Genomic DNA, 15,079 nt, shown 5'->3' with positions numbered 1-15,079 from the left:
GGACTACAGCTCAGCATTCAACACCATAGTACCCTCCAGGCTGGTAAGCAAACTCAGGGATCTGGGACTAAACACGGCAATGTGCGACTGGATCCTGGATTTCCTGACAGACCGCCGCCAGGTGGTGAGGGTGGGCAACCTCACCTCCTCCCCACTGACCATGAGCATAGGAGCGCCCCAGGGGTGCGTCTCCAGCCCCTTCTGGTACGACCTCTACACCCACGACTGCGTGGCGACTCAAACTTCAAACACAATTGTGAAGTTTGCAGACGACACAGCAGTCGTGGGGCTGATCTCGGGGGACGACGAGACGGCCTACAGAGAGGAGGTGGGGGTACTGGAACAATGGTGCCAGGACAACCACCTCTCTCTGAACGTCTCCAAGACCAAGGAGATCATTGTAGACTACAGGAGAGGGGGGGGCGCACACCCCCCAATCACCATCAACGGCACAGTGGTGGAAAGGGTGGACAGCTTCAAGTACCTGGGAGTCAACATCCACCAGGACCTGACCTGACCTGGGCCGCCACTGTTGTCAAAAAGGCCCAACAGCGACTACACGGACTCAGGCGCCTGAAGAAATTCGGGCTGAGGAAAGAAATCATCGGGGACTTCTACAGAGGCACCATTGAAAGCCTGCTGACAGGCGGCTTCACCGCCTGGTACGGGAACTGTACCACCATGGACCGCAGAGCGCTACGGAGGGTGAGGCGCGCGGCCCAGCACGTAACAGGAGGTGAACTGCCAGAATTGCACGAACTGTACAACCAGCGGTGCCTCAGGAGGTCCCTGAAGATCATCAAAGACACAAACCATCCCCACAACAGCCTGTTCTCCCTGCTACCCTCAGGGAGGAGATACAGGGTTCCAAAAACACGCACAAATCGCTTGAGGAACAGTTTCTTCCTGCAGGCCACAAGACTCCTTAATATGCACAAAATAGTGCAGTAGTCGTACCGTACCGTACTGCAGCTGCTACTATTACGGATGCCTAACGTTTAATTGTAAATTTAAGTGTATGTTTAATAAGGTGCCTAACGTTTAATTGTAAATTTAAGTGTATGTTTAATAAGGTACATGCTATTTGCACATGTATGTATAAAACGTCGAATTTGGAATGTCTGAACACGTCTAACGTATGCACATGACATGTGCACCTATGTGCAATGAATATGCCACTGTCGTATAAGCCACCGACTTGTCTTATTGCTTATTGATGCCTATTTCTTATTGCCTTATTGCTGTCTTATTGCTTATTGATGCCTATTTCTTATTGCCTATTACTTATTGCTTGTTGCCTATTTGTACTATGTCGTAAACGGAGTCCACTGCACAAGAATTTCACACGTGGTACTTGTACCATGGAGTGACAATAAAAATCTTGAATCTTGAATCTTGAATGTGCAAGCGTAACTGCACCCGAACTGAACGGCGGGGGACAGAATGCTGATAAGTCTATGACCATAGACCTAAAGCTGGCATTAATATTCTTAGGTTGGTAAGCCGGGTTAGGTCGCAACGTAACCCTGCGCCCATCATTCCCAAAAACCATACAGGCCTGCTGCACCGAGAGGGCAATCAGGTCACCAACTCTCTTTCCTGACGACAAGGCCAGCAGCAGCGCGGTCTTTAAAGACAGAACTTTTAAATCGGCGGAGTCCAAGGGCTCAAACGGATGACCCGTTAGCCCGTCCAGCACCGTAACCAGGTCCCATTTGGGAAAGACGCACCGCGACGGCGGGCGCAGTTTACGCGCTCCCTTCATGAAGCGCAAGACCAAAGGGCACGCCCCCATGGGGCTCCCTTCAATTCCCATGTGGCAAGCAGAAATCGCGGCCACGTACACCTTAAGCGACTGCGGGGACTGACCCGCGTCAAGCAGGCTCTGAAGGAAACAGAGAACTGGTCGCACACTGCAGTTCACTGGATCCACGCCCTTACTTGTGCACCAACGCGAAAAGACCCGCCACTTGTACATGTACTGAGTGCGGGTCGAAGCAGCCCTAGCACTCTGAATAGTGCATACCACATTATCGGGCAAGCCCTGGGCTAGCAACTGGTCCCGTTCAGGAGCCAGACTGCTAGTTTCCACCTGCCTGGGGAGGGGTGGAACACCTCCCCCTCTGCCTGGGATAGGAGATCCGCCCGTACCGGCAATGCCCAGGGTGGACCTTGCGCCAGGGAGACCAGGTCTGCAAACCATGTCTGCCTTGGGCATAACGGGGCCACTAGAACGAGCCAGAGGCACTGTTCCTTCACCCTGTCCAATACCTGACGGATCAGGGGGATCGGTGGAAACGCATAGAGCCCCTCCCGTGGCCACGCGTTCGCTAGTGCGTCGTGTCCCAACGGGGGGCTGTCCTCCTGGATCGGGAACCACAGTGGGCAGTGCGTCGCGCGGCGCGATGCGAAGAGATCGACGCGGGCGCGACCAACCCTGGCCCAAATCTGTTCCACCACCTGAGGGTGGAGGCACCACTCCGTATGACGGGGATAGCCTCGAGACAGCAGGTCGGCGCCATAATTCAGCCGTCCCGGCAGATAAACCACCGACACTGAAAGGAGACGGGGATACGCCCACAGGTGAATCCCCGCCGCTAACTGGTTCAGCACCTTCGACCGCACACCGCCCTGTTTGTTCAGGTGGGCGATCGCCGCCGTATTGTCAGAGCGAATCAGCACATGGTGTCCATGTATGATCCGCTGGAAGTGAAGCAGAGCCAGGCGAATCGCCTCCAGCTCTAGCATGTTTATGTGGCAAAGCTCCTGAGCCTCCCACCGGCCGTTTGCCGAAAAATGTCCGCACACCACACCCCATCCCCACAGGGAGGCGTCGGTGCGAATTACCAACCTGAGCGGGACAGGGCCCAGCCGAGTGCCTCTCGAGAGGTAGCGGGGGTCCGCCCATATGGCCAGCGCCTGCCGGGCCTGACCTGTCAGAGGAACCCTGCGATGATGGTCCCTGGCCGGGTCCAGGCGAAGCCTGAGGAACCAGATTTGGACGCATGTGTAACCTCCCCAGAGGGAGCACATGCAGTGCTGAGGCCATCAGGCCCAACATGACTGTGCACGATGCACTGACACCGCGGAGCACAGACCTATTGCCCTCGCTGTCCACACCGTGCAAGCCTGTCACTCCGGCGAAAGGCGGGCCCGCATGGCCCGGGAGTCTAGCTCGAGCCCCAGGAAGGTCGCCGCCTGCGCTGGGACGAGGCAACTCTTCTGCCAGTTCACTCAAAACCCTAAGGTTTGCAGGTGATCGGTCCGGCGCATGTGTAGCCTCCCCAGTGGGAGCACATGCAGTGCTGAGGACATCAGGCCCAACATGACTGTGCACTGATGCACTGACACTGAGGACGCAGACCTAACGTCCTTGCTGTCCGCACTGTGAGAGCCTGTCTCTCTGGCGAAAGGCTCGCAGGGAGCCAGGTCACCAAAAACCCTAAGGTTTGCCGGTGATCGGTCACCACCTTAATATGTTCCCTGGCACGGACCCTCGAGTCGGCCACCATGAGAGCGTCGTCGAGATATAGGAAGACGCGGATCCCCTTTGTGCGGAGGGAAGCCAAGGCTGTCTCCACGCACACCGCGAAGGTTCGCGGGCTCAAAGACATGCCGAATGACAAGACACAGAACTCGTAAGCCTTCCCCAAGAAGGAGAACCTCAGGTATTTCCTGTGTCTCCTGACCACGTGGACAAGGAAGAACGCATCTTTCAGATCCACGGAAGTAAGAAATCCCCCTGTCTCAACCCCTTGAACAGGCGGGGAAAAGAGAGCATTCGGAACGGGAACTTCCTCAGCGTCTTGTTGAGACGCCGACGGTCCACGTCCTTCTTGGGCACGACAAAGTACCTGTGGTAGAAACCCAAGCGCACCTCTGCCTTGGGAACCGAGCGAATCGCCCCTTTGGCGAGGAGCGAATAACCTCCTTGTGGAGTATGTCCCTGGCCTCCCCCTCCACGGCCGGATCGGGGGTCCCGTCGAACGTGGGTGGGGGCCTGGCAAACTGTAGAGCGTACCCTTTCTGGAGGGTGCGCCGTAATGGGGACGGGGAACATAGACGCTCCCAGGCATCGAGCCTGTTGGACAAAGATGGTCTCTTGTGGCCAAAGGAGCGGAACCCGTCATGAGTATATTGTTGGGCACCGGGACCTTTTGATCCGGTACCCTGATGGGGGGGGGCGGGACGTGAGAGGCTACGCGCCCCTGCCGCATGGTCAGTTCCGTAGAAGCTGTGCATGCTGGGGGAGAATTTGTTACGCAAGCTCCGCCTACTGACGCGCCCCGTGGGTGCGTTGTATCGACGTAACCCCCCCGCCGTGCGACTTTCGCAGGCTGGGGGGACTGCGGAGGTAACGTTCTCTTTCGAGTCCGGCCGCACGTGGACTTGTCCGACAGTGCGGTCCCCAGGAGAGCTCCCGACCAGCAATGGGCCCTCGGCGCCATTGATGGTGGGCTGTCCTAGGAGCCTCTAGCCGAGGCCAGGCCGTAGCCATGGACCAAGGCGAGCCTTGATGACGGGTATGAGACCCTGGGAGAGCTCCCAACCGAACTCGGGCCTTGGGCACCGAGGACGGTGGGCCTAAAGCCTTGGTGAGCCAACCGGTGAGCTTGACCTGAGCGCTGCCAACCGAGGCCAGGCCGTGGCCATGGACCAAGGTGCGCTGTGCCCCCTGTCAGGCTGCCTGCGCTTGCAGGGGGCGCCCCAACAAAGGGAATGCGACCCATGGAGAGCTCCCAACCACCCCGGGCCCTGGGCACCAAGGGCGGTGGGCTTGTCCTTTAGAGCTACAAGCCAAAAGCACTGGCACTGAGCCCAGACCTTGGCGAGCTGAAACCCCTGCTGGACGCGTAGCACCAGCAAGGGGCGGTACGTCTATTGTAGACCATTCTAACGTTACTCCAGCCAGAGTAAACGTGCGCGCTCTACACGGAGGTAGCTCGGTCCCAATGTACTTAGCACACAGATACTAACTGCATGGGTGCACGCCAGCTATCTGCAACAATACTATCGTTCTGTGCTAAACAGTACTAATGCTATCTGCACGTATGCAAGCTAGCTTTCACACTTTTTTGAGAGCGGACCTTGGTCCGCTCTCAAGAGCTTAGCTGCAGCCCTGGGCATCGCCCCACAAACTGCTCCCTTGAAGGGCTCGCTCGTGAAGATAGCCCAGCAGCTGCAAGACCGAGGGTTCAAGCGGCTGTGCAGCGTGCTCATGCCCAAGGCAGAACACGCACTTATCGTGCCGGTTCATACTCGGCCAATGTAGTTTTACACACGGCCCATCCCCTCGCTGACTTTCCCTGCTCAGTAGCACAAGAGAAGCAGGAAGCTAATCACTAATAGCAAGCTCCCGCAGGCCGCACCCTGTTAGCGGTAGTACCGTTTTAAGCAAGCTAGCAAACTAGCAAGAAGCACAGGCTAGACAGTAAGCAACCCGGAGGCTAGCGAACGTGCGCGTGCAACAGTAACGTAAGCGGCAATAGCCCAGCCCGAAGGGAAGGCAACAATACCCACAACCTGTTAACCCGAGAGAACAAGCGTGAAAGAGCCACTAGCTAAGCTAGCGCAAGCACTGAGAGACAAGCGTGCGCTAACACAAGCCTGCGCACAAGCCGGTGCAGCGAGTCTCTACCCTGAGTAACACGGGGAAGCGAGCGTGACCGCTGAAAAGCCAGCTGAAAGCCAGCGGCCCGTGAAGCTAGTCAATCTCAGAAGAAACTCCTCAGAGGAAGTTACAATCTAGTAGATGCTATTTGCACGACGGCAAGCAACACTTAGCAGACAAGCAAGCTGGCTAAGATGGCGTAAGTACTGAGAGAAGCGGCTAACACACTTAGCTTACCTAGCTAGCGTATTCGCTCAGCTAATATCTCAGACCGCCCCCTCCGGGGACGACGCCAGTAATAGCTACACTACAAGCAGTATGTAGGTCCCAGCAACGTCTGTGCAGCGTGCTCATGCCCTAGGCAGTGCACACATTCATTGTGCCGGTCGTAACCGGCCAGCGTAGCCTCACAGCTAACACAGCACCTGGCTGTCCCCCCTCTCTCTGCTAACAGGAACTAATGGGGGTTATACCGTGTAAGCTAACTAACAGTAGCCTGCAACGGTAAGATAGCTGGAGTGCTACACAACGCTAGATGCTGGCTGCACGGGAGCAAGCTAGCTATCTAGCTAACTGGAGAGCACAGCTTCTAGCTACTACTCTCGCTTAACGTTATTCCAGCCGGAGTGAACGTGCGCCCCCTACACGGAGGTAGCTGGCGCCTAAAGTACTTAGCACACAGACACTAACTGCATGGGTGCACACTAGCTATCTGCCACAATACTGGGTGCGTTACCCTGTCTGGGGACGCAGCCTGCTAATTAGCCTATTGTTCTGTGCTACACAGTACTGACTTAATATTGGCTACCCCAGCCGGGGAAACGTTAAGCACGCTACGCGGCGGTAGCCTTTTATACAGGTGTTAACTGTAAAGAAGACACTCTTAGCTTTTAGATGACTTGTTCCGACGCCGCTGGTGAAGAGAACAGGATCGGGTCCCCGAAGCCTGAAGAATCTCATCCACGCAAAACCTCTTGAGGTGGGCAAAGTGAGACGGAACGAGCCCTTATTTCTTTTAGCTTCTAAGAGCGCTAATTTGAGCTAACATGGAGCTTTGCAATGACACGTCCTCAGCTGGCTGGAAGAAAACGGTGAGTGGTTGTCCCTGGGGCGAGCGGACGTGACGTAGTCACGCGGGTGGCCGCCTCAGCCCCAGGGGGTACCACGCCACCTACTGGTGGGTGGTCGGTTTCAATGTTAAAAGTAATTTTCGGAGCGAAAATGACAGTCTTCCAGTGGCTGCGTACGCAGCGGATAAGGCACTAGAGTGAGAGCTTGAGTTCGAAACGAAGTAAAACATAGAAATACAAGGTGTAAATATTGGAAGTTTGATTGAAACTGCAACATTAATCCAAACTATAAATCAGTAGTATCTCCTGTCTTGACATGATGAAATATTACAAGGATAATAGTAATAATATTCCATTTGTTTTATGGTAGCCCCAAATCTCAGTGCTTAATTTCATTTCATAAACAAAAACAGGAGAACAGACTAGAAAACAAAATAACCAAGGCAAAAATAAAACAACAGAGGAATAAAAAGTGACTGCTCATTTGACCTGGTATATGGACACTTGTTTCACAGCCAAAGTCCAAATAGCCAAATATGAAATACAGTATCAGCCTTTTGTTGAACGTATTATGACCCTACCAGATTATTGTGCCAGTGTTTGGGAGTCTGGGGCACATTCACAAGCTTATACTCCATGGACTGCAATTCTAAGGCTTGCAAAAGACTGATGCAAACAAAACTGTGTAAATATTGTTCAGTCTGTAGGCAGCCTGTCTATCTGGAGACAGTCATGTTTAATATATCCTTAGTATCATTGTCCATTTGTCAGATTAAGCTATCACAATGTTAAATTTGTTCCTCTTCTGTGTATCATATTGTAACCTTTTTCCCAAGTATTTGGATCTTTCATTGTTGCTGCGCGTACATAAGATGTGTTTCAGTGAGAGGTCAAGTATATAGATACTAGAATGTCAAATGTCAGGTTCCTCAGAGACGTTTGGGGACACATTTTGACATTCTGCACAGCAGGTACAGAACTCCGTACAGGGGAGGCCAACAGAGAGGCTCTGGCACTTTCCACTCTCTCCACAGTTTGGATCTTTGCAATACAAGTATGTAAGTAATGGCTCTCACTTCTGTAGGTGCTGGGGTTTTCCTAAATAAGACTGGTTTAATGGCTCCATCTCTGACAATCCATCCCTTGCTGATAGGACTCCATAACAGGGGTTTGGGCATGTGACTGTGACACCATAACGCTGTCTGATACATTGCTCTTTCCACATGTTGTCTTATCTGTTGGTGGCAGATTTGCAGAGGCTGCATATGTTGTTGATGCAATTATGAACCTCAGTTCATCCAAGTTTGTGCACATCAGTCCATTTTCCTTTTTATTTTTTCTGTAAAGCAGAAGCGCAAATTCTCTTGCGACTGGCAAAGACTCTTCCAAGCTGGAAGAGTCCAAAATGGGGCAGATCTTTGAGCTCACTGAGATGGGTCTTGAGTTTGGTGAATGCTGTTGTCTTTCCTATTCTGTACAAACTACTTGTTGTGTCACAGCCAGTGAGTGCATGGCATGCTGGTAGACAGCAAGAGCAATGTATCAGACAGTGATATGGTTTCACAGTCACATGCCCAAACCCCTGTTATGGAGTCCTATCGTCAAGGGATGGATTGTCAGAGATGGAGCCATTTGACCAGCCCTATTTAGGAAACCCCCAGCACCTACAGAAGTGAGATACATTACTTACTTGTATTGCAAAGATCCAAACTGTGGAGAGAGTGGAAAGTGCCAGTGCTTCTCTGTTGGCCTTCCAACATCTTATACACATGCAGCAACAATGAAAGATCCAAATGCTTTGGAAAAAGGTTACAATATGATACACAGAAGAGGGAAGAATGTAACATTGTGATAGCTTAATCTGACAAATGGACAATGATACTAAGGATGCAGTATATTAACTCATTGAGTGCCAATGACGACTATAGTCATCAATTAAAAAGTAACGTTCAGTGCCAATGACGACTAAAGTCGTCAATTGCGTTTTTTGACGGTGGGACGTGGATTAAAGCCTGATCCATCTCCTGTGAAAGTATGGTGGATGTTGAATGTGTAAAAGCTATTTTACAGACCCATTAGGTGGCGACAGTGCTCTCCAGATTACAGAAAGGCAAGGAAAAAACAGAGAAGAAGTCATGGGGAAACGGAAATCGCATCCGTATGCATCGATATGCATGAAGCATAACGTTAGCTGTGCCTGCAGCAGCCAATCTGCTGCCACAATTGAGCCCCTCTGTGTCCGCTGCGATAGCCCATCCGCATGATTAGTTGTGGAGTTGTTATTATTTTCAACTGGAAGCATGGGAGCCGGTGACAAATACACGCGGAACGCTGTAAAAAAGCTGGATGTAGCGCACTTTTCAGTACAGAGCAAACGCAGCAGAGAGCCACCAGAGACACTCCCACGGAGGTGGGGTTTGCAGTTGAGCGGGGTGGGGCACGCAGGGCAGCATACAACACTGACCCAGACAGACCCAGACAGCAGGACAGGATTGGCAAACGCAAGCTAGAATATCTGATGCCCACCAGCAGTAAATCAAGACCAGCAAGAAGCTGCAACCAGCAGCGCACGCAGGGGCCAGCGCTGCTGGTTGCAGCTAAAAAATATTATTTTGCCAAACAAAATTCCTTTGTTTTCACTGTTTTATTGAAGGAAATTATTTTTGAGGTGTGACTACATCAGAAAATATTAGCTTCAGAGTCAGTCATGTGCTTGAAATGCTTCATTTCACAAAAGGCTAATTATCTCAGCTTCTAATTTGAAACGTCTCTTTTTGCTGAAATCAACCTATCTTCTCCGGCTCATAACTAAAGAACGGAAAATGATATCAATAAACTTTTTTTTGCTGATGATAGAAGAGAGTCTCATCGTTCTTTGGGCGTGTTCGGTGTTTACATAGTAATATCACACAATATTCTGTGGGCCTCGAGATATCACTGAAAACGCTCTGAAACTCGCACTGGGAGCATCCGTTTTCCAAAAGTGGCTGGCACTCAATGAGTTAAACAGATAGACAGGCTGCCTCCAGACTGAACAATATGTAGACAGTTTTGTTTGCATCAGTCTTTTGCAAGCCTTAGAATTGCAGTCCATGGAGTATAAGCTTGGGAATGTGCTCCAGACTCCCAAACACTGGCACAATAATCTGGTAGGGTCATAATACGTTCAACAAAGGGCTGATACTGTATTTCATATTTGGATATTTGGACTTTGGCTGTGAAAAAAGTGTCCATATACCTGGACAAATAAACAGTCACTTTTAATTTCGCTGTTCTCTTTTATTTTTGCCTTCGTTATTTTGTTTTCTAGTCCATTTTTCTAGTCTGTTTATGTGATTGTGTATTATGTATTATGATTACTATTATACTTGGATTAATGTTCCAGTTTAAATAAAACTTCCAATATTTACACCTTGTATTTCTATGTTTTATGGTAAATGGTAAATGGCCTGCATTTATATAGCGCTTTTATCCAAAGCGCTTTAGTAGGTACATTCATACACCGATGGCGGCAGGCCACCACGCAGGGTGCTGGCACACCATCAGGAGCAATTTGGGGTTCAGTATCTTGCCCATGGACACTTCGACATGCAGACTGGAGGAGGTGGGAATTGAACCACTGACCTCTTTTATCCAAAGCGATTAGTGGACGACCCGCTCTACCTCCTGAGCTACAGCTGCTCCAGGCGGTTTGTAATTTAGATCAACTTTTTTATTTTATTGGTTTACCCACATTCTGACTATTTGGTGATGTAGTTCAGCCACCTGGTATTTCCCTCTCCAAATATGATGACCTTCAGGGTGAGCATTCTTAACTTATAGGCTATTATGCCACTTATCCCCCATTCAGAATGACATAATTTGACTGTTTCAGAGAAGAGGTATGTCTAAAGAAATCTAATTTGCAATAGAACTGTACCAGATATCTCCATACAACTACTGGTCAGTGTTCAATAGCACCCCAGACAATTCAGTAATGGTATATTTTTCATGGATTTCTGTTTTTCTGATAAATGAGAGAAAAGTGATGGAGTCCTACGTTTCTATCACCACAAAGTACAATTTCTGCCTAAACTAAAGCTATATTTACAGGACTATAATTCATTATCTTTTTATGTAAATAATTTTCTGACTATTTGGTGACGTAGGGCAGCCACCTGGTTCATACCTCAGTAGATCTGGTGAGGAAAAGAGTGAGCATTCTCAAGTTATAGGCTTTTTTGTCACCTTTCCCCTATTCGGACTGGCCTAATTTGGCTCCTTTTCAGGGATTGGGGTAGTTCTAAAGAACAACCAAAAAATAAATGTTTTCCCAAAAAATTAAATTTGACAAGAATCAATTTCATTAATGGGAGACCCTAAAGATAAGAAAAATCATTGTTGTTATTTGTTCTACCTCGGGTAAGGGTATCTCAAAAACTAAAGCCTTTTTTGAGGACTTGTTGCTAGACTATAAATAATGGACAATTCTATTTTTATGATCCAAACAATTAAGTTAATTTGTCTGTGGTTGCTTTTTCTGTGTTCTAATAAGCTGTCAACTGCCTGATCACTATCATTTAATTATCTTTAATTGTCACAAAAGTCACAACAACCCGCTTTGTATCATTATAATCTCAGTGTACAGTGCTTACCTTCTCTACATGTTTTCTGCATTGAGAAATCCCTGTTTGTCTGCCTGGATAAACTCTGCCCCCGCCTGCTGGTATGGGTCATTAATGCTCGTTAAGGCTCTCCATGTGATTCTCTATGGATGTGCACATACAGAAAAAATAAAAAGAAACAAATCTGTAGTTGGACCAGCTGCCCTCAAGCAGAACATCTTCTCACTTCTGTCTCAGACGTGTTTTGTGTCATTCTTACCCAGAAGTGCCTGGAATCAACTGCAGAGCTCTCAGCTCAGGAAAACATGAAGAGCAGGTAAAGGCTACTGACATTGTAATGATACAAAGTGGGTTGGAAATTGCCAAAGCCCTCCTTTAACAAGCGAGCAAACCTCTCGTGAAGAGAGGAGTCATGCTGTATTTTGAGACCTAAACAAGATGTTCTGATATCCTCCACTCTCCAGTAAACAAGATGTTCTGATATTCTCCACTCTCCAGAATTGTATTTAGTATATTGAGGTCTGTTCAAAGCTGTGTGTGGTCTCATGTTCCAAAAACCCTCTCAATCCATTTTGACACGTTCATTTTGCAGCATCTCTCTAAGGCTTACCAACAACAGGCTGTTTCTGTAGCCGTGTCTATAAGGCTCATTAATATTAACGACCCCTCTGTTCCGATTGGCTAACCGTTTCAAGAGTGAAATGTGAACGTAGAGGTTACTGTAACTTGTCCCACTTCATCTTCATCATCTGAAACTCTACTGTAACTTGTCCCACTTCATCTTCATCATCTTAAACTCTAATGTAACATGTCCCACTTCATCTTCATCATCTGAAAACTCTACTGTAACCTGTCCCACTTCATCTTCATCATCTGAAACTCTAATGTAACTTGTCCCACTTCATCTTCATCATCTGAAACTCTACTGTAACTTGTCCCACTTCATCTTCATCATTTGAAAACTCTACTGTAACTTGTCCCACTTCATCTTCATTAACTGAAAACTCTACTGTAACCTCTCCCACTTCATCTTCATTATCTGAAAACTCTACTGTAACCTGTCCCACTTCATCTTCATCATCTGAAACTCTAATGTAACTTGTCCCACTTCATCTTCATCATCTGAAACTTTACTGTAACTTGTCCCACTTCATCTTCATCATCTGAAACTCTACTGTAACTTGTCCCACTTCATCTTCATCATTTGAAAACTCTACTGTAACTTGTCCCACTTCATCTTCATCATCTGAAAACTCTATTGTAACCTGTCCCACTTCATCTTCATCATCTGAAACTCTAATCCCACTTCATCTTCATCATCTGAAAACTCTACTGTAACCTGTCCCACTTCATCTTCATCATCTGAAACTCTACTGTAACTTGTCCCACTTCATCTTCATCATCTGAAACTCTACTGTAACTTGTCCCACTTCATCTTCATCATCTGAAACTCTACATCATCTGAAAACTCTACTGTAACCTGTCCCACTTCATCTTCATCATCTGAAAACTCTACTGTAACTTGTCCCACTTCATCTTCATCATCTGAAAACTCTACTGTAACCTGTCCCACTTGGTAAATGGTAAATGGCCTGCATTTATATAGCGCTTTTATCCAAAGCGCTTTACAATCAGTGGATAGTCTACATTCACCCATTCATACACCGATGGCGGCAGGCTGCCACGCAGGGTGCCTACACACCTCACCCATTCATACACCGATGGCGGCAGGCTGCCACGCAGGGTGGCTACACACCATCAGGAGCAAGGAGGGTTAAGTGTCTTGCCCAAGGACACAGCGACGGCAGCTGTGAGGGAGCGGGGATCGAACCGCCAACCCTTGCGTCATTGGCCGACCCGCTCTACCTCCTGAGCTAAAGCCACCCCACTTCATCTTCATCATCTGAAACTCTAATGTAACTTGTCCCACTTCATCTTCATCATCTGAAAACTCTACTGTAACTTGTCCCACTTCATCTTCATCATCTGAAACTCTACTGTAACCTGTCCCACTTCATCTTCATCATCTGAAAACACTACTGTAACCTGTCCCACTTCATCTTCATCATCTTAAAACTCTACTGTAACTTGTCCCACCTCATCTTCATCATCTGAAAACTCTACTGTAACTTGTCCCACTTCATCTTCATCATCTGAAACTCTACTGTAACCTGTCCCACTTCATCTTCATCATCTGAAAACACTACTGTAACCTGTCCCACTTCATCTTCATCATCTGAAAACCCTACTGTAACTTGTCACACTTCATCTTCATCATCTGAAAACTCTACTGTAACTTGTCCCACTTCATCTTCATCATCTGAAAACTCTACAGTAACTTGTCCCACTTCATCTTCATCATGTGAAAACTCTACAGTAACTTGTCCCACTTCATCTTCATCATCTGAAAACCCTACTGTAACTTGTCACACTTCATCTTCATCATCTGAAAACTCTACTGTAACTTGTCCCACTTCATCTTCATCATCTGAAAACTCTACTGTAACTTGTCACACTTCATCTTCATCATCTGAAAACTCTACAGTAACCTGTACCACTTCATCTTCATCATCTGAAAACTCTTTGTTGGAGCTTCCTTGAACTATTTCCAACACGATTCTCTACTATTTAGACAATGGTGTGTCTCCTCAAAAATCAGCTAAAAAGTAAGTTTGCAAGTCCTATTGTCCACCATACTGGACGTTGACAACCCTCCTATTCAGAGGGTTACATTTATTGCATACCACTGAAAACCTACTCAACTGTGGTTAATACACGGTATCATTAAACACTTACCTCTCTTGCACACAGAAAATGTCGTGGTTTAGAAGATGGCATTTTGAAGAGACAGGGCATGTGTCATGTTGTCATGGTTACAAGCCAACAAATATGATCTGACTGAAAAGCCCAGGATGTCCTCTACACACTGCAACAGGTTTCAGCATGTGTGTGTGTGTGTGTGTGTGTGTGTGTGTGTGTGTGTGTGTGTGTGTGTGTGTCTCTCTCTCTCTCTCTCTCTCTCTCTCTCTCTCTCTCTCTCTCTCTCTCTCAGTTTCCCAAGGCGGGCCAGTTTGAGACGGTGTGGCAGGTGAAGTACTACAACTACTACAAGCGGGAGCACTGCCAGTTCGGCAACAAATCCAGCGACATCGTGTACGAGTGCAAACCCAACGAGACGCGAAGCCTGATGTGGATCAACAAGGAGGAGTTCAACTGAGGCGCGGCGCCGCGGTCGGGCTCAGCTCATCGGCACAGCAAACGCCCAGCAGCACACGAGATGATCTGACCCAGGACTGCCTATAAGAACATCAGCTTCAAACAGGAAAGCCTCGTCCTATAGAGGCGAGCGTCAGTCAGCAAGCTCGGCTATTTGTATCAAAACTATTGTATCAAAAACGGTGGGAGAACAGCTGTTTGCTGCGCCAACCCAGTCTCACAAAGAATTGTGACATAGTAACGCTGGTCCTCAGCCCAAAGACGTTGTAGTTTCACAAAAAAACGTCTTTAAAAATGTTAGAAGGTCATGTTTGCTTAGCCGCAACTCGCTGCCGGGCTGACTCGGTGGGGCTTCGGCCCGCTCTGTAACCAGGCAGGAAGTAGCGGTGGACTCAGGCAGGAAGTGACGTTCACATTCAACAATTTTAGAGGCGCTATTGTGAAACTAGAAGGTTTTGTGCTGTGGACCAAGGTTGCTTTTTCACAATGATTTGTCAGAAGGTGTTTGTTGGCTCTGCTGCTCTTTATAGGGGGATTTTAAAGCTGCACAAGGCAACTTGACAAGACGTCGGCGCCTC

The 15,079-nt window shown here is 48.4% G+C and overlaps 1 protein-coding gene across 1 annotated transcript in view; it reads left to right on the top strand.

The window, feature by feature from the left end:
• cnrip1a (cannabinoid receptor interacting protein 1a) overlaps window positions 1-14,502 on the top strand; it is a gene marked incomplete at both ends in the record, with an annotated part of 29,668 nt that extends 15,166 nt beyond the window's left edge. Inside the window, one exon of the mRNA XM_083634545.1 lies at window positions 14,338-14,502. Within this exon, the coding sequence (XP_083490671.1) occupies window positions 14,338-14,502 (165 nt within the window). The remainder of the gene's footprint in view (window positions 1-14,337) is intronic.
• Window positions 14,503-15,079: the final 577 nt, after the last annotated feature.

Source organism: Poromitra crassiceps, assembly GCF_964638095.1.
Source record: "Poromitra crassiceps genome assembly, chromosome: 4".
NCBI lineage: Eukaryota > Metazoa > Chordata > Actinopteri > Beryciformes > Melamphaidae > Poromitra > Poromitra crassiceps.
Note: the sequence above shows the minus strand (reverse complement) of the source record. Positions and strands in the feature narration are given on the sequence as shown.